Here is a 26,110-nt window from a genome sequence, read left to right as displayed (position 1 = left end):
TCTGCTTGGACTATATTGTTAATAAATGCATACATCTTTTGGTCTATTGGCAGATGATCTTGTAAGATGTTGACATTTTGGGTATAAATCATGGTGCTTAATAATCTGTTTTCATTTTTTATGTATAAAATTAAATTCTTTTTGTCCTCTGCAGAAATATGAACCTCAAACTGAATCCTCTAAAGGCCCCATACAATGAAGTAGACATTGGTGGAAGCATTTAGTAAGTATTATTCAATTTACATGTTTAATCTGTTTAAAAAGTTTAAATACTACTTTGGAAATTTTGACAATTCGAGTCAGAATTGTAAATAGAGGGATTTAGTGAAACAACACAGTACAAGAAAATCAACATGGAGATTTTGCTTATTAATTTACTCCAATCTATTATTTTCTGCTTTCTTCACCTAGGCGAGTTAAAATGCAAACAACCCACATTTGAACATACCTCTAACACTATTATTAACGTGGATGTTGATAAATGGTTCCTCTTTTTTTTTGTAAATAAAGTTTTATTGCAACACAGCTATACTCTTTCATTTAGTTATCCTTTGCAGCTGCTTTCTCAGGATAGCAGCAGCAAGCAGAGGAGTTGTATTGAATGGCCACAAAGCCTAAAGTATTTCCTGTTTCATCTATAGGGAAAGTTTATCCTAGGTCCTACAACTATTCCTTTGTTAAGCGTTGCCTTAACCTATGTAGAACTCAAGCCCTTGGGTTCTCTTTTGGTAATAGAACATAATCTTTAATGATTTCCAATATTATAATTACTTCTAATTAATTAATTTGGAAGTTAAACTTGAAAGCCTAACAAAAAGTTCTTTAGTCTGATTGTCCCTGAAGTTATGCTTTGATGTTAGAAGACATGGTTACTACTATGGAATAGTTTTTCTAACTGACAGCCTGAAAAATAGTTGGAAAGAGTTGATGGGAAGGTTGTATAAATGAATTTTGGTGAATTCTCAACATTATTTATTATTATTTTATTTTTCGAGACAGAGTCCCACTGTCACCCAGGCTAGAGTGCAGTGGCGTGATCTTGGCTCAGCACAACCTCCGCCTCCAGGGCTGAAGCGATTCTTCTGCTTCAGCCTCCAGTGTAGCTGGGATTACAGTTACACACCACCATGCCCAGCTAATTTTTGTATTTTTAGTAGAGATGTGGTTTCACCATGTTGGCCAGGCTGGTCGTGAACTCCTGACCTCAGGTGATCCGCCCACCTCAGCCTCCCAAAGTGCTAGGATTATAGGTGTGAGCCACCGTGCCTGGCCAACGTGATTTATTATTGACAACCTTTTTGGTAATTATATATTAGGTACTTCATAAAAATAATTTTTTTTGAATCACATTTGGGAATCTAAATTTTAGGTGATAATTTTTGCCTATGGCTACTTCAGCTTGCATTGTGTAAATGGCTACTAGGGCCTGCAAAAATATTTTTGGAGGGGGATTTGTTTTTTGATATGGGATGATGAAAGAGATGAAACCTTTTCTAATATAGTACAATTATTGGCTATGGTCATTTTAAAGAGATCAGTTGCCTGGCAAATAGTGGATGCTCAATAAATACTTAGTGTATCAATACAGCTTCTGTTAAACATTGTTTCTCAGCTAGTGTTTGGGTTTAATTTAAAAACAGACATTCACGATTAAAACAAGTTTTAATGAATTAATAAATATTAAATTTTAGGCATGCCTGAAAGGCAAAATTTTGACTAGGTAAAAATTAAAAGTGACAAGACTTCCTTTTTTCTCTGCAATTCTCCATCTCTTAGTTTGCATATATAGTCAAGTTTTAAACCAATGAGAACAGTAAGGAATATTTGATTTGATTGTAAACCTTAAATAAGATGACTCCTTTTCTTAGTTGTCATAATTGACATTCATTTTATAGTTAGTTTTTATGCCGATAAGACCCAGACTTGTTAATATATATTCTACTGAAGATTCAAGGTTATCTTGGTAATAAGACAACATATGTGAATTTACTTCTCAGGGCTTTCTTTATTTTTGTCCCGAGACGGAGTTTCACTCTTGTTGCACAGGCTGGAGTGTGGTGGCCATCTCAGCTCACTCAACCTCTCACCTCCCGGGTTCAATTGATTCTCCTGCCTCAGCCTCCCAAGTAGCTGGGATTATAGGCGTTTGCCACCACGCCCAGCTAATTTTTGTATTTTTAGTAGAGATGGAGTTTCACCATGTTGGCCAGCCTGACCTCGAACTCCTGACCTCAGGTGTTCGAACTCCCGACCTCCGACTCCGAACTCCCGGTCTCTGCTCGGCCTCCCTAAGTGATTGGATTACAGGTGTGAGCCACTGTGCCTAGTCTCTCAGGGCTTTCTTACATAAATATTTTTACATTTGAAGACAGACGAAGAAGATTGAAATCATCATAAGCAGCAAGAATGTTAGTTACATGATGAGAAGGATGAATTTTTGCTCTAAGTAATTTTACACCTGTTTGTCCCATCATTGGCTTTGAAATAAGTGTTTTTAGGTTTTAAAATAATTTGTTACATTAATAATAGTAGCTTTATGATAGTCATCCATTAAGACAATTAGGAGTCACTAATTTCTTTTTCTTTGTACTACTCTCTGCCCCCCCACCCCATTTTTCTTTGCTATTAAAAATGGGAAAATTTGCTGAGAAGTAGAGGAAAGGAGATAGTTTATTTTAGGGGAGCCCTCCTAATCGTGATCCAGATGGTGAATCACTTACCTGTGTATCCACCAACAATGTATTTTGTCATGTCCCAGTGTTTTTGGAACAAATTAACTAAAGTAGAATTTAAAAAGAATACCAGGCCAGGCGCCTGGTGGCTCAGGCCTGTTATCCCAGCACTTTGGGGAGGCTGAGGCAGGCGCATCACAAGGTCAGGAGTTCGAGACCAGCCTGGCCCACAGAGTGAAACCCCGTCTCCACTAAAATTACAAAAATTAGACAGGCATGGTGGTGTGTTCCTGTAGTCCCAGCTACGCGGGAGGCTGAGGCAGGAGAATCGGTTGAACCCAGGAGGTGCAGGTTGCGGTGAACTGAGACGGCGCCACTGCACTCCAGCCTGACGAACAGAGGGACTCCATCTCAGAAAAATAAAAAATAAAAGCCTTAGTTGAGTGCAGAGGCATATACTTGTGTTCTCAGCTATTGAGAAAGCTGAGGTGGGAATATCTCTTCCATCCAGGAGTTTGAAACCAGCCTGGGCAACGTAGTGAGACCTCAATCTCAAAAAATAATTAAAAATACAATGAAGAGAAGACCTCCATGTTCTACTTTATGTTCTTCTGGATGTATGATATGTGGGAATTTTAAGGGGTAGTAGTTACTCATGGAAGCTTTGTTGCCATTTAAGTTTTTACCTTTGCTGTGGGAATGGTACTCTTAGAACATGCACATTCTTTTAAAAAGGAAGTATAAACTAGTGAATATCAAAGGGGAAAATTTTTTTAATCATTTATATTATAAGCTTGAAGGTTATATGTGAAATATAGAAAAGATCTAGGTTTGTCTGATGATGGAGTTCTAGATCAAAACATCTCTTCCATGTCTGCAGTAATTCACAAGTTACTGGAAAGGAACGCGTAGAGGGCTTTGATATCTAAACCCTACCCAGTTTTCTGTAGGATTTTGATTTTAATGCAAGACTGCTGACCCCATGATCCTGTATGTTCTTCAGAGATACTCTTACTGATGATACATAAATGAACTTTGATTCAGTAAAGTCAGTTTGTAGGTCTCAAAATACTTTGGTTATTGTGATATATCAGAATGATAGCTAACATTTACTGAGATCTTTCTATATGTCAGGTAATATAAGTCCTATATAAGTATTCTTTCTACAGCTACAAGAGGTAGGTACTATTTTTATTTTACAGATGAAGAACTGTGGATTTTGTTTCTGAGAGAATTTCCAGGCTCACAGAACTAAGCCTGATTTCTTTTTTGTATTTTTAGCATAACTTTGCTTATTTGCAAATAAAAGTTTTTATAAGAATTTGAATTCTATGAAAATAAATGGATTACTCCTAAATCTCTGATGCTTGAGTGAACACTTTTCCTTATTAACAAAATTCTCACTTCTGGCTTTGGATTGGCTTTGCAGGAGTGCAGATTGATCATAGCTTTTTTCATGTCCTAAGAGTTGTCAGAGTTTTCTCTTGAGGCATTTTTTTCTTTACTTTTTTTTTTTTTTTATTAACTATCTTTAAGTATATGACTGTGAGAGCATGATAAATATGCTATTTTCTAATCTCTGCTGTTGTCACATAAACCAATGTATTTTATTAATTTTGAAATACTAATAATGTCATTAGATTTTCTTTTGATTTTTTAAAAGAATAATGGATTTAGAAGGAAATCTGGATAAATTTTACCTGTCTTGTGTCAGAAAAACATAAAACTTGAGTTTTTTAATTAAGGTACCAAGATGAATAAATTGCATCTACAGATACTGAAATACGACTAATTTGATATTAATGCATTCTCAGTGTCATTGTTCATCATAATAGTATTTACATCACCAACTTCATTTAGAGCTTGAACCTTGTAACAATAGAGATTGAAAAGAAATTGGGTTATAATTAACTGTTTGACAGAGAATGATGTTTTTACTTTTATACTTCTCTATAGAAGTACATGTCCCTTAATTTTAAGGAATGAACAAGTCAGATGGAAGATATTTTACTGAGATCAGGAATGAATTGAGTAATTTAGTTTTCTTTTTAAAGCTGGGGAGAAATGAGCAAAATCAATTAAGGAGAAATACCTTGCTTTTGATATTTATTACTGATGCTGTGACACTCCCTTTAATCAATTTTTTTTAATATGGGTGGCAGTATCTCGGTTAACCAAATAGTTAAATAGGTAGATTTTTGTATTGTGTATAGTAAACAGTATATCCTAATTATTGCCAACGAGACAAAGAAATTACCTAATGGGCTAAAATGCCCTTAAATTTACCTCAAATTCAGTCACCCTTGACTGTATCTCCACAAATTCAGTTGGAGAGCTGGAAAATTAATAGAGAAGGCCAGGGTTTAAATCTTGCTTTTTAAAATTATGTTTGGTCATGATGAATCTGAATCATTTATTTAATGATAAAATCATCTGACTTCTCACTTCAACTTCAGTTCAAATTATTTAAGTAATGGATTTATTTTTCTGTGAGACATTTGGTATTTTGGTAATGAGAGAGTATTATTTTAGTTGCATATAATTTGAAAACTGATAGCATTTTATGGCAGATCTATCAAGCCAGGCAGATATTTTGCATTTTTGATTTTTTTTTTTTTTTTTTTTTGGTGGCTACATCTTTTCTGTATTCTCAGATATGTAGTTAAAGATGGTGTCACCTATAGTGGCCATTTCATTATCTAAACAAAATCAACATCTGTTGGATTGAAAAACTATGCTATGATCGACTGCTTTCTGTGTGTGTGTGTGTGTGTGTGTGTGTGTGTTTTTAAAATCCCTTAAGATTCTTTTCTATAATTAGTTTTCTTTGAAGAAGCTTGGAAAGTTTTCTGCATTGAGATTTAGAATCCACAGTGTTTCTGTAATTTAGCTTTCCAGGAATTTTGAATTTTAATTTTTGTTTTTACTTTTATGTACACAGTATAATGATGTTAGTGTTAAATATTAAAAATCTGACTCTTCACTGGGACCTTTTTATAGATACTAATGTATCTGTGGTAGTACAAGGACTTCGTTACTTTTGTGTGCAGTCTTATGGAGGAATTGTGTGTGTGTGTTTTGCATACAACTTTAATATACAGTTTCATAGTTGAAAGCTGTTACAAAATTAAAGTTTTGTGTATGGTAGGATATCTTCAAGGTGGGTGGCGTTTTCTGTTTAAAAGATTAAGATTCCAACAGCATTTTTTTCTTTTAATTTTTTCATCAAGCACCCAGTCAGCTTGAAGAGTTTCAAATGGACCCTACCACTGAGAAATCAAGATGGCAGTCTACTATGGGGAATTGAGGAAAATGGATTAATACAAGAGTCCTGTGATAATACACAACCAAGACAGGGTTCTTTTAACATGGATTCCATGCAGTGATTGAAGACGTAGGTTTCTTATCCAACACAAATGGACAGTGGATTTGACTTTCTAAAGACTTTTTTTTGTGGACATTTTGACATTTGGAGAAGAAAGATGGCACACTAACACAGATAACAGTTTTTATGCCTGGAATTTTTTGCAGTTTGATTTGTATGAGTATGACCTCTTGGAATGTTAACTTTAATAAAATTTATAACACTTTAAAATTTCTCAGTTTGGGTTTTTTTTTTTTAAGTAGAGTTTCATTAAATGTTTACTTTTATTTTAGTAATACTTTGACCTTTATAGTTGCCAAGTGGTAAAGTGTACTGAATAAAGCTGGTCAATTGGAAATGGTGTAATCAAAAACATTTTACTTGGTTTATGAAGATTTATCATTTTTCACAAAGTTGTGCTCTTAGATGGTCATTTGGTTTAAATACTGTTTTGTTTGTGCTTTCATGAAACACCTTTCAAAACAGCTCAGTGGGTAATAATATAATCTGATTTTAATCTGCCACAAGATTTTAATGAACTTGAAACAAACTGCTTGTTGCTCCAAAATTTAGGATGAGTGATACACATATACTTCTGAATTATTTTGTGTTGATTGAAATGGTTTCTTAAGCTTTTTAATACTATAAATATATCTTGCTATAGAATATTCATCTGAATATTTAAACTGATGTCTCCTATTGTCTTACTATTAGAGGAAGAAGTGTTGGATTTATGGGTTAGGGTCCTCGGAGTATTCAGTTTTTACATTCGTAATTATGTGTGTAATCCATTTTATATAACTTCGAAGTAAGATTAATATCTTGTATTGTCTTTATTTTGTACAATTGGGAATTTAGATTAAATGAACTGCACCCTGCCATAGATTACTTAACGTTTGATTTTTAAATACCAGGTTTTCATTTATTACTAATCAACTGATACCAGTTTTAGTAACTATTACAAAGGTGGTAGGCGTTATTTTGATAGACAAAATGAGTTGTTGATTCTGTTTTCCCATTTTACATGAGACGAAGAAATAGTTCAGGTTAAATTGTTTTGTGTTAATCATATTGTTTGTGATTCATGTCAAATACTGCAGCATACACATCCATGGTCAATACACGTGCACCATTTGTTATTGACTGATGTGAGGTGGTTGGTCTTTGTTACATTCAAAAACAGAATTTTGGATTTTGATCTTGGTACAAAATTTATCTTTGTGTAGAGAGTATGGAATTGAAACAGTTTGGATTATGGATTTTACCTAGATTGGACATTGTTGCTTTTGCTTGGTGTAAATCTAAAATGGATTTCTTCAGTGAGGGAGGGACATGGTTCTGGCAGAAAGGAAAGCTGATTGGATTTTTTTGGGTGTATGAATATGCTTGTCTGAATGGAGTGCTTGGTGAGAATATTGTTTTTGGAATTAGTGATTTGTTTCTGTGGATCTCATGGTCTTGATAATTAGGAGAATTTGCTTTGTGACATTAACTTTGATAATTTGCAATCAGGTATGTCCTATTGTTAATAACATTGTTGAAATGGGTGTGTATACTTACTTGATTTGAACTACAAGGGAAGGGTTGGGATATGTGTTTTCTGTTGGATTTGGAGGTGGAGTTTCTTGGGTTACTGATTTAAAGGCGATCATGGTTGGCCCATACTCTTGAATTTAAAGATACTTGTTTTGCCTGAATCAGTGTGGGAAGTAAATATATTGTGATTATGAGAAGTTTCTTTGGGAGGAGGAGTGTAATATTTTCAAGGTTATATAATGGGTTAAAGAATTTTGTGAAAGAACAAAGAAAAATGGATATTTTTGAGTAAAAATTGGTTGCATTAACTTTTGCTCCAATGCAACTGAACACTAGGGAGGCGCTCTTGAGTTGTAAAAATTACCCCTTTCTTCCAGTTGAGATGGAAAATTCCCCCTTAAATTTTGTCTTTAGATTATTTTGAGGCATCACAAAGAAGGAAAAACTTGAATTTAGTTTATGAAATTAAGGTTTTACTTTTATTTAGCAATCATTTTACCCATTGGGGGATTAATTTTTACAAAGATTAGTACTTAAGCTGAGCTTTAGATTCTCTAAGAATTATCCCTTTTTCAAAATGGCTTGATAAAACACCACTTCCTGTCCAGGGAGGAAGTTATTTTAGCTCAAGGACTGAAATATTTAGCAGATCTTTAGACAAAAGGAACAAATTACATTTCTCTCTGGCTTAAAAAGGGTGCTTGAGCCAGAGGGGGTTAAGAAGCCCTCCCCCCTCCCCCTGTTGGGGTGGTCTGGAGGGGCAGGGAGGTGTGGGGGTGGGGGTCCTTAGGCTCCCTGGGATGGAGGATCTCTCTCTCTCTCTCTCTCTCTCTTTTTTTTTTTTTTGGTGGAGATGAAGGGGTGGGTCTATGGTACATCACCTGAGTTGTGGGGTAAATGTAGAGAGTGTCAATCAAAGGCAGAGCTCTCAGAGCTGGGAAGGAGGCTCTAGATGGCGGCTGTGCCTTAGAGAGAGCGCGCTCTGCTCCCTGCCTTTGCCTCACTTTACGCAACTTTCCCTAACTTTCGGGCAGCCTCGGGGGGCCCCCGTAGCCCCCTGCCTTTCCTAGTGACTTAGTGGGGTCGATTTGAACCTTTTTTTGGGAGAAAAGCAGCTTTTAGGAGCTTTCTTTTCGTGCCTTGTTGGAAAGAAGCAGCCGTACTGAGAGCCCAGGTCGTTGTTTTTTCCAGCTTAGAAGCCATGGCGCACCTCCATTTTTGTGCGCTCTCCTAATGAGGTTTTTTTTCTTTCGGACCTGTTTTAGTATTAATTATTGCTTTATTTTTTTGACCAGTTAACATATTTGAGGGTTATTTTATTTATTTTTCGTTTTTTAACGGAGGATTTTGCCTTTATTTTTAATTATCTGGGATCTGATATTTTTCTACTAGTAGATAGGACTCTTGCTTTGGACATACTACATGGATCAGGTAAGTTCACGATCATTGGTGATAATTTTAAAGATTTATTTGTTAAAGTTTGCTTTGTTTTCTGTAAATACGAGAAATTCTTGGATGACGCAATAAGATACAGAGATTGTTATTTGTATCGAGTGTGCTACTTTGAGAAAGTTTCCTTATTGATAGTGATGCTTCCACTGTTCGGTTTATCCTGTTTTTTCTTTTAAGGAAAAAATGAAATATTTAGTTTTTTGGTGCTTACCGTTGTTGTATTATAACAATATCGTTAACATCGTCAGGACTTTGTTCCTGATAATAAAAAGCATCGATAGAAGCCGGGACCTTACCTTTCTTTCAACTTTTGACAGTAAATACCTGGGCACAGGACTTCAAAGCAAACACAGATTCCCCCTCCCCCTTAATATTTAAGAATTAAAAGATGATGAGAAATAAGGACAAAAGCCAAGAGGAGGACAGTTCGCTACACAGCAATGCATCGAGGTATGAGCTATCAACTTTCTTCCTTTTTGTCTTTTTTTTTGGGGGAGAAACCTCAGCTTACAATTGTTTACCTTGACAGACATGGATTGCTGTCTGTTTTATTGTGTTTTTCTAATTTGGATTCGTTTTTTAAAGCATGACCTTGAGATTGCTAATATGCCACACCCTAATTTTTTGGTAGCAATTTATGAAAGTTGAGTTGTGACTTAAGGCCTCTTACAGCAGTCAAAAGGTAAGGTACCTTTATTCAAAGGGGCCTTTCCTGTAACGTACAGTTTTTCTGTCAGTAAATTTCAGTTTTTAGGTTTTTGTACTGCAGAAAAATGACCTTGTCGGTTTAGCCATTGCTGCATTGCACCATTTTACATACAAGGCAAATTTTTTCTTTGAAGAATCCAGGATATCTAAACTTGTAACTGAGGGCCATAGAGAAGCCTTGTAGTAGTAAATTATAGTAAATAGACATTTCAGAAAGTTATATGAATGAAAAAATGTACATTTAAAAACAAAATCACTTAAAGGACCCTTTGACTGATGCCTCTCAGTTTATATTTTTATGTGACTTTATATTTCTTTTGATATACTTGACATTTTAGGAAATTTTGATATGATTTATCAAAACCTTTACTTGATGGTTAAGAGTTCCTGCATTTATGAAATCAAATCTGTAATAACAGAAATCCTGGAATACTCTTAATATACTTCTATTTTGTGTTTGTTATTGTGATCATATTTACAGTTGTATATTTTACATTTAAATTATTTTAAGGTTTGCATTTGTATGCTTAAGACATTGATTTCTTGTTGGTAGATGTATTTTATCCTCACATTTTAGATGTAGCTGCTTTAAATTTACTGATGTATTTCGACAGAGTCGTCTGGAATGCTTTATCTTCTGAAGCTTACAAATGTACTGTTTGTGCAAATCATGATTTGTTTCACATTCCTTGGAGTACCTTATTAGTGATGAAGTAATAAAGCCTCTAAGATGTTTTTGTTGTATGACCTCTGTATATTAATTTTAAAAAGTACATATGAATGCATTTTTTTGTGTTCTTAATGCATTTTCATTATAAATTTTAAATCATGTAGTTTAACAAGGATGTGATTCATTATGTTATTTTCCTTCCCAATTTTCTTTTTACTTTTCTCATTTTTATAAATAATACACTCTTCTATTAGGCTAGTGAATTTGAAAGTTTTGAACATGACATATTACTAATCTGCTGAATTCTATTTATTTTATTTGACTAAAAGCATATTGAGCCTTGCTTTAGAAAATAAGTTACCAAATTTTTTTGCAAATTGAGTTGTCACCCAGTTTGTAGTGCTGTCTTAATTGAATTGCCCATGTAAATTACTAGATTAAATTGAGCACAGAAAGTTTTTTACTCATCCTAAACTGTTTTTTCTGGAAAGTAATGACAATTTGAAGAAATGAAAACCTCCAGATATATTTGGCAAATTATTAAAGATTCAGCACTAAAATTGTTGCTCCCTTGAGTGTATCATTTGCATAGTTCTCACATGGGTTTTGGCTTTCTTATGCAAGGTTTGTGGTTAACATCATTGATCAGACTATGCTTTCTAATTTTAAAAAATTGAGCAGTGTTGGTATTCTTTCAGTATTTTTACTCTCACCTGGAAAACTACCTTGAAGTTGTCAGGCATTTTGCCTCCTGGTAGTGGAGGTTACAGCTGAACATGAAGCATGTACTGACTGTACTTTTGAAATCATTTGTCAAGTATACTTTGAATCATATACCTGATGGATTTCCAAAAATATTTAAGACACTCTTTGAAAGAAGATACTTTTAAATTAGTTACCCTAAATTTCATACCTTAATACATGTACATAATTATGACATCACTTCCTTTTAAAATTGTGCAGCTGAAGAATGTTACTGGCATTTTAATGTGATAGATTAATGTTACTTCTAGTGAGCTGAACTGTCCCTGTAATTAGTACTTGGTTCCTTCTGCCATCAGTGTTTTGATTGCCCAAAGTATAGTGTTTAGGGAATACTACGAAAATCACCTTTGCAGCCTGAGCCACAGAAGAAGAAATTAGTTTGCAGGTCAAGTAAACTTTGGTCTGAGAATTACTTTAGGATCTGGAAGGAATGAGTGCAAGTTTAGGTAAATCTGGTAATATCCTGTTTTTGGAAATAGTACAGTAGTTAATAGTGGTTACATAAGTTTGTATTTGAATTTGAAGTTAATGCTAAAGTCTAATAGTTGTCACGATTTTTGAAGATTAAAAATTAATTTTAAAAAACGCTATTTTAAAAACATTTGATATTTGTAAAATTGCTAAGTATTTAAAACAAAGTTTTAGTGATGGACATACAAGAAGTATGCCATACTTTTTATCTGAATAATTTGCAGCTTGTGGCCAACTTAAGTAACATCAAAGAATGAAAAGGGGACTGTGTGCACACAAAGAGTTCAGTGTGTTCTCTAGGGCACCACGTTCGCAATTTATCTTCAAGAATTGAACGAGTTTATTAAATTTATCCCCAAATCGTCTGCCTTGAGCCAGATTTTTATAACCTGAGGTGCGGGTAAATCCTACAATTTTCATTGGCACTTTAGCAGTTATTCTAAAAGGCCGGGGATGATTAGACATGGCATAATGCAGTTACTTGTGTACTAGAACAGGCAGTTTAACTGGCAGCCATTTTATGACGCCGATAATACATTAAAAAACGGGATTTTGGAGAAGACTGAATCTAAACTAACTGAAATCTGAAATACCAAAACCTATTTCCTTCCCCCTCTCTGCTCTTCTGGGGAGCCCTGGTGCCGAAATAAAAGGCAGCTCGATAGTTAGGGCACGGAGCAGCTCTTTGAGCCCCTGGCATCTTGGTGCAGGTCCAGCTCAGTCACAAAATGGCTGTTCCTTTGTGCCGCAGCGCTGACAGACATACTGCATTGCACTGTGTACTCGCCAAACAGCAGGAAGTTGCCGTGCCGAGTTCAAAGGCCGGCCGGTGCCGGCGCGGGGTGCTGATTGGCTGTGCGCGCGCTTGGTAACAGCAGGGTCAACGGCGGCGCCTTCCGCACCCCCCGCCCCGTGACGTCAGACGGCTCCCCGCGGGGGCGGGGAGAGAACGCAGTGACGTCTGGCCGCGTGCGCATGTCTGGCGCTTTCTCCTCCCCCTACCCAGGGAGCCGCACGCGGAGGGGAAAAGGAAGGGAACTCTAGTTGGGACTTTCCGGTGGGCGGCTACTTTCCTGGACGCGTTTGCTCCTGGCAGTCCTGTTCGCCCATGGCTGTAGCGGTGTGCACTCTGTAGCGTGTGTTCTTTTGCCCATTTCCGGGAATGTTTTATCGTCTTAGAAGCGGCTGCTTTTGGAGAAAAAGTACAGGCACTATTTGGAAATCTTAAAATAGAAAATTTGTCCAGTTTTACAATTTTCATTTTCCCTTTTCATACTTTAGCGTCCCTCCCTCCCCGCCCCCGTGCAGTGTGAAGAGATGAGTGGGTTTAATTTTGTTAACATTGACCAAAACGTTTGAGTGTCAGAGGCGGATACTTGGTAGTGAAAACCTCTTGACGAGTGTTAACAGCTGTTTAACACATAGCTCATAAAGGGAAAATTATTTGAACTTGTCCCCGTGCATTTTTACTTGGTACTGTACGTTTTCTCAGTTGGTATTTGATGGAGAAAAACTCAGGTCAGTATGTGTTAAGTACTATATATTTAAGATTCACAGTGGGATAGTTTAGTAGAAAATAGAAAATTTTACATCTTTAATGACATTAAAAAGTGGCAGATACAGTGTTAGGCAACCATTACTATGTAAGTAAATGTCAGAAAACTACTCTTAAGTGTTAATAGCACTTGCTAATGCAGGGTGACTGACAGCTTGGCTGATAGTGGGGTCACTTGGCCAAATCTTGAGAATTATCTTCTCTAGGTCTGTATTTCGGGAATTCTGAGTCCCCGTAAACCGTTCCGGTTTATGCTCACTGGTTTGCCTTGTTTGGAAACGTTTGCAAGGATTTCTGGTTAAAACTTTATCGTTTAGCAACGATGTCTAATTACACATAATGAATTTAAGCAAGCAAGAAATTCAGTGGATTTATCTACTGTAGACGAAGTTTTTTCCTGCCATACTAGAGATTTTTAGCCGTTGAAAGGAGTAGGCTGTACTCTACTTAGCCATAGTTCAGAGTTATTTTATTAATTGAGTAAAGTATGTTACTTCAAAGGAGATGTTGACTTCTTCAGTGCAGGTGATACTTGCTTGGGCGTATGTCAAGTTTCTGAATACAGTCTGAAAGTTAAAATTCACTATGATAGTGAGTTTTGTAGGTTCTCATAATCTAGGTTCTTTGAGAAGAATTATTTGGGTAGTTCATGAAAACTAGCTGAAATTGCATTTTCTGTTACAGAGAAGTGTTCATCAGATAATTTGTAACTGATTTTAAAATTATATGCTCAAATGTATGTTGCGTATAAAATACTAAACATCTTTAGAGAGTTAAGTACTTGTAGAACTTGATGACCATTTAACTGTAGCTTCCAATTTAAAAGTATACTTGCCACGAGAACAGTCTCCCTTTCTGTGTAGAGACTGAATTCTAATTAGTTGTGTTAATATTTTAATATTTGCTCAATGCCCTTCAGTTCCTAAAACTGGGGTCAAAGTAGTCAACATTGCAGTTATTTATTTTTTAAGAGGATATGAACTATTCTGTTATTTCAGATATTTTAGCCTAAATATCATTATGTGTTAAAATGCATACTATGATACAACAATTTACCTATTAACTGTTCATAATCTTGGAGCCAATTAACTTTTTTTTTAAATAACCAGTATTCTTAGGTATGTTTGTTGAGCCCTCTATTTTTTTTCCTTTGATTTGGAGAATGGCATCAGGTAGCAAGAAAAGAGTGTTGATCTCTCTCTCTCTCTCTCTCTCTCTCTCTCTTCTTGCTGTTTAAAATATGCACTTTCCAACTAATATTTGGCCATTAGGGAGTTAGTATCTTTGTAAAGAAAGATTAAGTCAGCAGAGGAAGGTGGGCAGATATTTTCGATAAGGACTTTTGGTTGTGACAGTTGTAGCAAGTTATTGCTTGAGTGAATCTGGAAGTTTATTTGAATTTTAACTAAAACTCACAGATTTTATCATTAGTTTACTCTCCCCTACCCCCAAATAAAACAATTGACAGTTGTGAGAGACCTCCTGAGACCACATGGTTATTTCTCCCGTAAAATTTGATAGACTAAGTCTGTTTCTGGCATAAAAATTGAGTGACTGCTGTGTGTCAGCCATTAAATATTTTCTTGCTATGAGTCATCTTTTTTTTTTTTTTTTTGAAGATCCTTTAGTTTTTAGCTTCTTTCTGGTATCCTTAGAACTTGGCTTCCTTGAAGAACTTGGCTTTCTTGAAGGGGTGTCACTTGAACAAATAAACTAGAAAAAAAAAAAGAAAAAAAATTCCTCTAAGAGTATTTTGTATACAGGTGAAAGTAACTGTTGTCTTGGTTACACTGGGTGTGTCACAGCTGAGTAACTCCCTCCTGCACTCGAGCTTGACTAAGCATTGAGTTCAAATGTATACCTTTGCAAAGTTGCCAATCACAACTTGTTTGGAACTTTAGGGTTATCATTGTAAAGCCTGAGTAATGAAACTTGACTCAGTCATCCAGTGTCCAGGCTGGATTGTATTTTTATTTTGTAATCAGTAATTAAGCACAATGCTGGAACACATTACTTATATTTGTCTTATTACCCTTTTCTGTAATCAGTGGAATCTTTAAGTGATAAAGCAAATCTGGGAAGAGACCTTTCTAAAAAAAGCTCCTATATACTGAATGTATTTGAGCCCTGATTATGAAGTGAGGGACAAGGCTTTTCTTTTTGAAATAAATGATGGAGGACATAGATATGTGATAGCCATTCATGCTACATAATTTAGCATTTTATTGTTAACATGTTTGATTATGGGTCTCCTTTTTTGGTATTTCAACATGTTCTGGACTGGATATTATACTGAAAAGTGTTTCAATTCTCATTACTGAGTCCCTGTAGTTTGGGGACAATGTGATCACTGATCTTGAAGGAGAGAATGTTACACAAGCATCCTGGTTAAGGCAGCATGGTAGGGATAGTCCGGATTTTATACTTTGAGTTTAATTCTGATGAGTCGTTTTGTGACATTTGTGACATTTTGTCACTTGTATATGCTTAACTGTTACCTCCGTGCCTGGCAAGAGTTAGGTACGAGTTCAACTTTTACTTTAGTCCTGAAAATTTTTGTTCCCAGTTTAGGCCAGTGAAGAAGCACTTATGATTGGACTTGTAATTTTCTCATTTTAAAAATGTAGATAATCTTCATTGGGTCATGAAGATTAAATAATATAATGCCCATAAAATGCTTAGCAAAGAGCCCATCACATTAAAATTGCTCAATCAATGTAAGGTTTTAGTAACGTTATTTTATTCTTACTGTTTCATCTTACTTTCTTGCACCCCTCCTTCCTGCATGTCCTAAGTTCCTCTTCAAGAGCTAGGTTGGCCCTGAGGAACTCGCTGGTTGTCTTGGCCTACCAGGAGAGATTTGTGAGAATGATTTTAGGAGGCAAGTCCCCATTTAGTCAGCTTGGGTGTGTTTTACAGTTCATCCTCTCTTAGAATTTTTTTTTTTTTTTTTTTTTTTGTTGAGAAGAGCCAGCCTTTTGAGAGAGCATATGACTTTTCCTGGACTACAACAGCTTCTTGTGTGAATCACAGCCCTGCTTTTGCCAGTTAGTCTGAGTAGATAACTACTCCCTCCCCCCCACCCCCAAGATGGTAATTATTGCCCTGGTTTATCCTCTGTCTCATTTCCCCTCTCAAGCTGTTACAGAATGAATACTGAATACTATGGTGCATTGCTCCATGGATATAAATGTAACAGCAGTAATATTTACAAGCAATGTCTAATTGGCTGTAGCTTGCTTTCAGTATTCAGTCTAAACCATAGGACTATATATTTGTCTTAGCATAATGCCAAACATGCAAGTCTACTTAAACTGTAGTCTTAGGATTTGTGTGTTTTGGGTTTCTTCTACTTCCTCTATTTCCTGTCCTTTTTGGGTTATGGGTCAGTTGGGTTCTACTTTTTGTTCCCATTTCAGACTATGGAGAACTAAAAATACCAGTGTCCAGCCCTGTCCCTAGAATCTAGTTAATTTTTAAAAGCTCTCCATATGTTTCAGATTTGCATGTGTTTCTGTATGTTTGCAGTATCTCCACGTGTTTTCGTATCTTCTGATGGAGCACTTCTTGTACTTAAATTCTTTTCTAATAACCGTTGGTCTTTCCATTGCCTGTCCCGTTTTTAAATTCCCCTTTTAGTCTTAATAGCTGCTTGAGTTAGGAGCTCTGGAAGCAAAGGTGGGGTAGGATGCTGAGAGGGGGAATTGTAGGCTTGATGGAAGAGCATGTTTCTATATTGAATGTCATGGCAGGTCCAGCTCTAGGCATACCTTTAAAATGTATGCACAGACTGTAATCCCAGCAGTTTGGGAGGCCCAGGCAGGCGGATCACTTGAGGTAGGAAGTTCGAGAACACCCTGGCCAACATGGTGAAACCCTGTCTCTACTAAAAATACAACAGTTAGCTGGGCATGGTGGTGGGTGCCTTGTAGTCCCAGCCACTCGGGAGGCTGAGGCAGGAGAATCGCCTGAACCTGGGAGGCGGAGGTTGCAGTTAGCTGAGATCACACAACACTGCACTCCAGCCTGGGAGACAGGGTGACAAAAAAAAAAAAAGGTAAAGAAAAAATGTATATGCAGATGGGCTTTCTCACCTCAAGATTTTTGAATTCCTTCTAAGTGTCTTCTAGTTGCTTTAAGCTGTTGTGGTCCCTTCCGTAGTGTACTTCTCTCCTTCCATCCTTTGGATATCTTCAGAAGTTGAGATTGTAGAATTATTATTATTTTTTTTATTTTTTATTTTTTATTTTATTTTATTTTTTTTGAGACAGAGTCTCACTCGGTCGCCAGGCTGGAGTGCAGTGGCGGGATCTGGGCTCACTGCAAGCTCCGCCTCCCGGGTTCACGCCATTCTCCTGCCTCAGCCTCCCAAGTAGTCTACAGGCGACCACCGCCACGCCCGGCTAATTTTTTGCATTTTTAGTAGAGACAGGGTTTCACCGTGTTAGCCAAGATAGTCTCGATCTCCTGACCTCGTGATCCACCCGCCTCAGCCTCCCAAAGTGCTGGGATTACAGGCGTGGGCCACCGCGCCTGGCAGATTGTAGAATTATTTACTTGGAATGCCATTACATTCCATTCTAAACTTCTTTTCTCTTGGGTTTATAAAAACATTGGTGGGTTGTGAATTGTGAACAACATTTAAAAAATAGACTAGAATAGAATATGGTAATAAACTCCAGGGTATCCCATTAGTATGGGCTGTTTCTAAGCCTAGCTGGTAATCTTTCACTTTGGATTTTTTGTTCTTGTTGGGACAGAGTCGCACTCTGTTGTGCTGGAGTTGTGGCATTATAGATGCCTCAGGCGGGATAATTTGTTATTGTGAGGAACTGTCTCATAAACAGTGCAGTGGTGCAATCACAGCCCACTGCAGCCTCAGCCTCCCTGGTCTCAGGTGATTTTCCCACCTCAGCCTCCCTAGGAGCTGGGGCCACAGGTGTGTACCACCCCACCTGTCTGATTTTTTTAGAGATGGGTTTGCACCATGTTGCCCAGGCCGGTCTCTAATTCCTGGGCTCACCTAGACCTCCCAAAGTGCTGGGATTACAGATGTGTGCCACTGTACCTGACTTTCACTTTGGATTTTATCAGAAAGGAAAATTGTACATGGTGAACATTTTGTAGAAAAATACCAAAGTAGATTTATATTTATTGAGTGCTTACTCTGGGTAAGGGACTGTTTTAAGGGTTTTACGTGTGTGTGTGTGTGTGTGTGTGTTCGTGTGTGTATATATATATATATATATATATATATTTTCTTTTGAGACAGGGTTTCACTCCCATCTCTCACACCAGAGTGCAGTGGTGCAATCTCAGTTCACTGCAACCTCCATCTTCCAGGCTCCAACAGTTCTCCTGCCGTAGCCTCCCTAGTAGCTGGGACTACAGGCACATGCCACTGCACTTAGGTAATTTTTGCATTTTTTGTAGAGATGGGGTTTCGCCATGTTTGCCAGGCTGGTCTTGAACTGGGCATGAGCTGCCATGCCTGGCTATATGTATATTTTATTTAATGTGAAAGTCAGTATAGCAAAAATGTTAGTAACCCTCCGAAAGTTAACCAACTCGCTAAATGAACTATTACATAGGCCTCTTCCTTTAAAAGCCTGTGGATGACCTTAGATCCTGCTGATCTTACTTATTATTTTTTTGAGACGGAATCTCGCTCTGTTGCCCAGGCTGGAGTGCAGTGGGGCCATCTCTGCTCACTGCAACCTCTGCCTCCCAGGTTCAAGAGATTCTTTTTTTTTTTTTTTGAGACGGAGTCTGGCTCTGTCGCCCAGGCTGGAGTGCAGTGGCCGGATCTCAGCTCACTGCAAGCTCCGCCTGCCAGGTTCACGCCATTCTCCTGCCTCAGCCTCCCGAGTAGCTGGGACTACAGGCGCCTGCCACCTCGCCTGGCTAATTTTTTGTATTTTTTAGTAGAGACGGGGTTTCACCATGTTAGCCAGGATGGTCTCGATCTCCTGACCTCGTGATCCGCCCGTCTCGGCCTCCCAAAGTGCTGGGATTACAGGCTTGAGCCACCGCGCCCGGCCGGTTCAAGAGATTCTTTTGCCTCAGCCTCCCTAGTGGCTGGGATCACAGGCATTTGCCACCACACACCCAGCTACTTTTTACTATTTTTAGTAGAGATGGGGTTTCACCATGTTGGTCATGCTGGTCTCAGACTCCTGACCTCAAATGATCTTCTCACCTCGGCCTCCCAAAGTGCTGGGATAACAAGGGTGAGCCACTGCGCCTGGTCCCTGCTGAGCATTTACTGCCCATGCTGTTCTGTTCCTTCATTTCAGTTTTGTGCTTACCAAGGATTAGTAGATACATCTTGAATTTGTTTATGCTGGTTGTACAGTCACGTGTTGCTTAACAGTGGAGATACATTCTGAGAAGTATGTTGTTAGGTGATCTTGTGGTTGTGCGAACATCTCACTTACACAAACCTATATGGTATAGCCTACTGCACACTTATGCTATATGGTATATAGCCTGTTGCTTCTAGGCCACGACTCTATAGAGCATGTTATGATACTGAATGCTGTAGGTGATTGTAATACAACGGTAAATATTTGTGTATCTAAACAGAAAAGGTACAGTTAAACTACAGTATTACAGTCTGACGGGATCACTGTTGTATGTGACATCAGTCATTGACCTAAACTTTCTTATGTGGTGCATGATACTTTTTTACTTTGCATTTAAATTAAATAGCAAGTCAGTAGGTGAAATGATTATGAGAGGTTGTTTCAGTGAAAACTAAGTTGAATGCTTTAGGAAGACTAAATAACAGCTAGCATGTATAGTACCGCCTAAGAATCTAGAACTTGTTCTGATTCCTTTGTATATGTGTGTTTGTGTAATTCTCACAACTCCTGAGGTACACATGCTTATCCCTATTTGCTAGATGAGAAAATTGAGGCACAAGGAGAGTAAATGGTAGAATTGGGATTCGAACACTGGCAGTTTGACTCCAGGATTGATAAAGATCTTGTGAAAAGTTGCTGTCAAATTAATGGGTAAGAGGAAAGTTAGCCAGGTGCTGGCTGATGCTTGTAATCCCAGCACTTTGGGAGGCTGAGGCTGGCAGATATTTGAGGCCAGGAGTTTGAGACCAGCCTGGCCAACATGGTGAAACCCTGCGTCTACTAAAAATACAAAAACTAGCCGGATGTGGTGGCGCATTTCTGTAATCCCAGCTACTAGGGAGGCTGAGGCTGGCAGATCACTTGAGGCCAGGAGTTCAAGACTAGCCTGGCCAACATGGTGAAACCCTGTGTCTACTAAAAATACAAAAATTAACTGGATGTGGTGGTGTACTCCTGTAATCCTGGCTACTAGGGAGGCTAAGGCAGAGACGCTTGAACCTGGGAGGCAGAAGTTGCAGTGAGCTGAGATTGCACCAGTCCACTCTAGCCTGGGCAACAGAGTGAGACTCTGTCCCCCCAACCCCTGCCCAAGAAAAAATCAACAACAAAAAAGAAACTAATGTATATGAGACTGGGGAAAATAGTAAAAATCTTGCATAATTCTGTAGTTTGCTTCTTTTTAAACACTTTGCATTTTAAAGAAACAATTAAAATCACAGTGCATTGTGGATGTGACTGATGCCAGACACACATTCTGCTGTTCAAAAGACCATGACTACATCAAAAGATTCTAGTTAAAATGTTGCCCCGAAGTAATAATGCTCATGGGGATAGTATAAGAAACAAACGCACAAAGGTGAGTAGATGGGAGGTACTGGAGGCCTCAGAACTTCACCTTTGTGCAGTTTGTCCTCCATTGCCACACATGAACTTTGGATTTGGCCACAGTTTTTGAAGATTTGTGCTTTGCTTCAAGTTTGTATTTTTTGTTGGAAACTTAGTTCCCAGAGAGGTTTTGCATGAGTATCACTTGGAGAATTTTAAAAGCCAAGCTCCCTGTCTGATTGGATTTAGGAGCCATGTAGTAGGTTTGAGGAATTGTCCAAAGCTCTGGTGGGTCTGTGGCATAGCTAGGCTTGAGAACTGTTGTGTTTATCTGCCCTCTGGGGAAATAGTTCTTGAGTGTTGACAATCTTGAGACGAGTCTGGCTCTGTCGCCTGGGCTGGAGTGTGGTGGCGCAATCTCGGCTCACTGCAACCTCCGCCTCCTGGGTTCAAGTGATTCTCCTGCCTCAGCCTCCGAAGTAGCTGGGGTTACAGGTGTGTGCCACCATGCCTGGTTAATTTTTGTATTTTTGTTTTGTTTTGTTTTGAGACAGAGTCTCGCTCTGTTGCCAGAGTGCAATGGAGTGCAATGGTGCGATCTTGGCTCACTGCAACCTCCGCCTCCTGGGTTCAAGCGATTCTCCTGCGTCCGCCTCCAGAGTAGCTGGGACCACAGGTGCCCGCCCCCACGCCTGGCTAATATTTTGTATTTTAGTAGAGATGTGATTTCACTATGTTGGCCAGGCTGGTCTCGAACTCCTGACCTCGTGATCCGCCGACCTCCTGATCCACCCTCCTCAGCCACCCAAAGTGCTGGGATTATAGGCGTGAGCCACTGGCACCGGGCCCTGACCAACTAAAATGGTTAGTGTGTGTTCCATTTAGATGCAGGTTGACGTTCAAATAGAGGCAATATATGACTGGTAAATTGTAATTTCAAAGGAAAGCAGTAATGGGTCAAACTCTTGGACTGTTTTCTTTCTTTCCCTTGCTTAAAAAAAAGTCTGTTCCCTCTGAATCTAGCTCTATATAGATGTTCAAATCCTTAAGTTTACTTGCTAAAAATCACCTGAGGTGCTTGTTCAACATATTCCCAGGCTTCTTGCTTGAAAGTTAAAAAATTCAGCCATTCTAGGGTTGTGTCCAAGAATCTGTATGTTGAACAGCAACCTCAGTTGATTCTTGTACTGAGGCAAGTTTGGGAATAAGGTTAGTGTGGGACAGGGTTTCGATCTTTTGTGTTCTGTTCTGCTGCTTTTTTAGCTGTAGAATCTTGGGCAGGAGCGTCTGAGTCTGTTTCTTCATCTTTTAAAACAGAGTAAGAGTAGTACTTGTCTCTTACGGAAGGAAGTTCAAATTAAATAAAATGATACTTCTAGGCAGTGGTCTTTAACTAGTGGCGGGTTTGTCCCCTTCCATTACCCTGGACATTTTTGCTTGTCACACTGGGGATGGGGGTGCTACTGGCCTCTAGTGGATAGAGGCCAGAGATGCTACCAAACATCCAAGAGTGGGTATGAGACAGCTCCCCACAATAACAAATTATCCAGTCTCAGGCATTTATAATGCCACCAATAGGCTGTGCACGTTGGTTCACACCTGTAATCCCAGCACTTTGGGAGGCGGAGGTGGGATCCCTTGAGCCAGGAGTTCGAGACCAGCCTGGGCAATTTAGGGAGATGCCATTTCTACAAAAAATGTAAAAATTAGCCGGATATGGCAGCACACACCTATAGTCCCAGCTATTTGGAAGGCTGAGGTGGGAGGATTGCTTGAGTCCAAGAGGTTGAGGCTGCAGTGAGCTGTGATGGCATTACTTGCACTCCATCCTGAGCAAGACCCTGTCTCCAAAAAAAAAAAAAAAAAAAAAAACAAACAAACCTATGATTGAGAAACCGTGCTTGCCATGGTGAATGTTGGTTGTTAGTAAGAAAGTTGAGGCCTTTTGTGGTTTCTTCTTGGCCTGATCCAGGAAGCCCTCTTACTCCCATGACGTTATGGGCATACGTTTCACATTTATTATTGGGATTGGTAATCAGATCTTTTAATCTCCTTTGAACTTTGGGAGTTGCTGAAAGCACCATATATTTTATAGAAGTCTAAAGTTTATAACCTAAACATTAGCTAACTAAAGACAAGACTCACAGGGCTGAAAGGAACTCTTGGTCAAATTGGTCCATCTGTCTGTCCTTAGGGCTTTAATGGGTGTAAATATGTTGCCTGAGGTGGTTAAGTATTCTTTTGTTAATGAATTCTGGGGAGAACTCCCCTTGTAACTGCTTTCACAGCTTGGTTATTTACAAAGACTTCATTTTTACCTGAATAGAAAGCTTCCTTTGTCTTTTGTATGTTAGCGCATTGTCAGATCCTGATTAGGTAGGTATTTGTGAAGTGCTTTATCTAATTTGTACCTTATCTAGGCTTCTTGATAGAATACATGTTTCTCTAATGTATGCCTGGGTGCTAATAATTTGGTGGTGTGGAAACTACTCATATTTGGTTATTGGGGAGCAGAAGTAGTGTGCATGAAGAGGCTAAGGTGATGCCTGCCTGGCTTCAGCTGTGAATTTTAGAAATATACTTATTAAAGGTAAATTTTTTTTTTCTCTCTTTACCGCTGGATTTCTTAATCTGGGAGGTACTTGATGGAATTTAGCCTTTTTATCCCTTGAAATTATAAGCAGCATTTTGTGTACACTTTTTCTTATACATGTACCTTTTTCTGCTGTCAGAAGATAAAATTTCAACAAATTGAGTATAAAGATCTAATTGGATTTTATTGTTGATTAACAAATTAGGTAGCACCCCATCTATAAAAAAAATAGTGCCCATTGGGCATGGCGGAACAATCGGTTTTTATAAGGTTGAGCAGGAACAGGGAAACAACATAGTCCAAAAATGTGGGTTGTTTAACGTCAGGTTACTTGAGGTTAATTTGCTTGTAAGGGTTAAAGCAGAGGGAACTTCTTAATGCCACCTCAGACTGCCTGTTTAGAGATTTGGGTATCTTCTCTCCTGAAGGTAAGGTAAACAGTTTAGAAGTTTAACATGAGTGACTCCATTTTGGTTTGGTCTGTTAGGGTCTAGGAGCTCAGTCCAAATTAGTGGCCTTCCATAGATTCTATTTAACACTGGAAGGAGGGTCCATAGTGTTGCGTGTGTTAGGGTGACTACTGAGAGCACTGATGAATCCTGGGGAGGGCCTGCACCTTAGAACTGATCAGTTCTAAATGTTACAAACAGACCTCTTTTCTCAGAAATTAAGAATTCAGAAAAGTTCAAAGGATACAATTAAAGTTTTTTTTTTGTTTTTTTTTGAGACAGAGTCTCGCTCCGCCCAGGCTGGAGTGCAGTAGCTCACTGCAAGCTCCGCCTCCCAGGTTCAGGTGATTCTTCTGCCCGCCTCCCGAGTAGCTGGGACTATAGCTGGGACTACAGGCGCTTGCCACCATGCCCGGCTAATTTTTTGTATTTTCAGTAGAGACAGGGTTTCACCGTGTTAGCCAGGATGGTCTCATCTGACCTTGTGATCTGCTGGCCTCGGCCTACCAAAGTGCTGGGATTACAGGAGTGAGCCACCATGCCCGGACTAATAAAGTTTTAAAATAAAAAAGTTGGACATAGCTAGGGTCACTTTTATGATTTTGGCATAAAATAGCTAGAAAAATAAAAATGCGACATACCTCCCTAACAATTTGCCCACAAGGAAATTCCTTGTGGACAAAGAACTCAAAGCCATCCCTCTGTTCACCTGAGACAAATGCGTATGTGATTGCTTCCTCTGCCCTGTTGTCTTGCTAAGCCAGACTGATGCATAAATGACTATTCCTCTACTCTCTTCTCACATGGGACTAGTGTATTCAGTGAAAGGCTGATCAAGAGACTTAAAAGAATGCAACCGTTTGTGTATTATCTACCTATGACCTGGAAGCCTCCTCCCCTGCTTCAACTTGTCCGGCTTTTCCAGACCAAACCAGTGTGCATCTTACACATATTGATTGATGTCTCATGTCTCCCTAAAATGTGTAAAAACCGGCCGGGCGCGGTGGCTCAAGCCTGTAATCCCAGCACTTTGGGAGGCCGAGACGGGCGGATCACGAGGTCAGGAGATCGAGACCATCCTGGCTAACACGGTGAAACCCCGTCTCTACTAAAAATACAAAAACTAGCCGGGCGAAGTGGCGGGCGCCTGTAGTCCCAGCTACTCGGGAGGCTGAGGCAGGAGAATGGCGTAAACCCGGGAGGCGGAGCTTGCAGTGAGCTGAGATCCGGCCACTGCACTCCAGCCCCGGCGACAGAGTGAGACTCTGCCTCAAAAAAAAAAAAAAAAATAGTGTAAAAACCAAGCTGTGTGCCATCACCCTGGGTACATGTCAGGACCTCCTGAGGATGTGTCATGGGCATGTCCTTAACCTTGGCAAAATAAACTTTCTAAATTGATTGATCTCTGTCTCAGATACTTTTGGGCTCACAATATTTACAGACCTAATTCAGCCCTAATCTAGCCGCTGCATTTAGTTGCATAGTGTGAATATTTCACGTTTTACTTTTGCATTTTCATGAATGGGTATATGGATTATTTAGGTTTTTTTGTGAGCAGAGTTCTGAATATTTATTTGCCTCGTCCTGTACAAGTTTGATAATTTGTCTATGTTACATGCCCGCAAATTGAATTGCAGGATTCATACACTTTTTTTTTTGAATTGGAGTCTCACCCTGTTGCTCAGGCTGGAATGCAATGGTGCGACCTCAGTTCACTGCAACCTCCGCCTCCCAAGTTAAAGCGATTCTCCTGCCTCAGCCTCCCGAGTAACTGGGACTACAGGCGCGTACAACCACGCCCAGCTAATTTTTGTATTTTTAGTAGAGAAGGGGTTTCACCATGTGGTCCAGGATGGTCTCAGTCTCCTGACCTCGTGATCTGACCGCCTCGGCCTCCCAAATTGCCGGGATTACAGGCATGAGCCACTGCGGCCGGCTGATTCATATACATTTTAAAGGTTACTGGTTGTTCTTACCATTATTTAATACTATGAGACTTTAATTTCTGCAAAGTAGATGAGTGCAAAATAGCCAGTTATAATGTTTCCCAAATTAACAGAGGTTTAGTTATTTTAAAAATGAGTTTATTGGCCATTTCAGTTTCTTCTCTGTAATTGCATATCCATTTTCTTTGCGCAGTTTTTGGTTAGATTTTTGATATGTAATTCTTCATATGTTGTGTAT

The 26,110-nt window shown here is 38.8% G+C and overlaps 1 protein-coding gene across 7 annotated transcripts in view; it reads left to right on the top strand.

Annotated features, from left to right (window-relative positions):
- Positions 1 to 26,110, top strand: part of CHD2 (chromodomain helicase DNA binding protein 2) — a 150,633-nt gene that overhangs the window by 8,794 nt on the left and 115,729 nt on the right. For 5 of the 7 annotated variants that reach the window (XM_030930963.1, XM_030930964.1, XM_030930965.1 and 2 more), the window contains 3 exons: positions 155 to 223; positions 5,903 to 9,003; positions 9,342 to 9,474. In XM_030930963.1, coding sequence (XP_030786823.1) covers positions 9,413 to 9,474 — 62 coding nt within the window. In that variant the 5' untranslated portion in view covers positions 155 to 223; positions 5,903 to 9,003; positions 9,342 to 9,412. Of the gene's footprint in view, positions 1 to 154; positions 224 to 2,131; positions 9,004 to 9,341; positions 9,475 to 26,110 lie in introns of those variants that run through there. The other 2 variants (XM_030930969.1, XM_030930967.1) reach the window with 2 other exon arrangements.

Source organism: Rhinopithecus roxellana, chromosome 5, assembly GCF_007565055.1.
Source record: "Rhinopithecus roxellana isolate Shanxi Qingling chromosome 5, ASM756505v1, whole genome shotgun sequence".
In the NCBI taxonomy this organism is placed as follows: domain Eukaryota; kingdom Metazoa; phylum Chordata; class Mammalia; order Primates; family Cercopithecidae; genus Rhinopithecus; species Rhinopithecus roxellana.
Note: the sequence above shows the minus strand (reverse complement) of the source record. Positions and strands in the feature narration are given on the sequence as shown.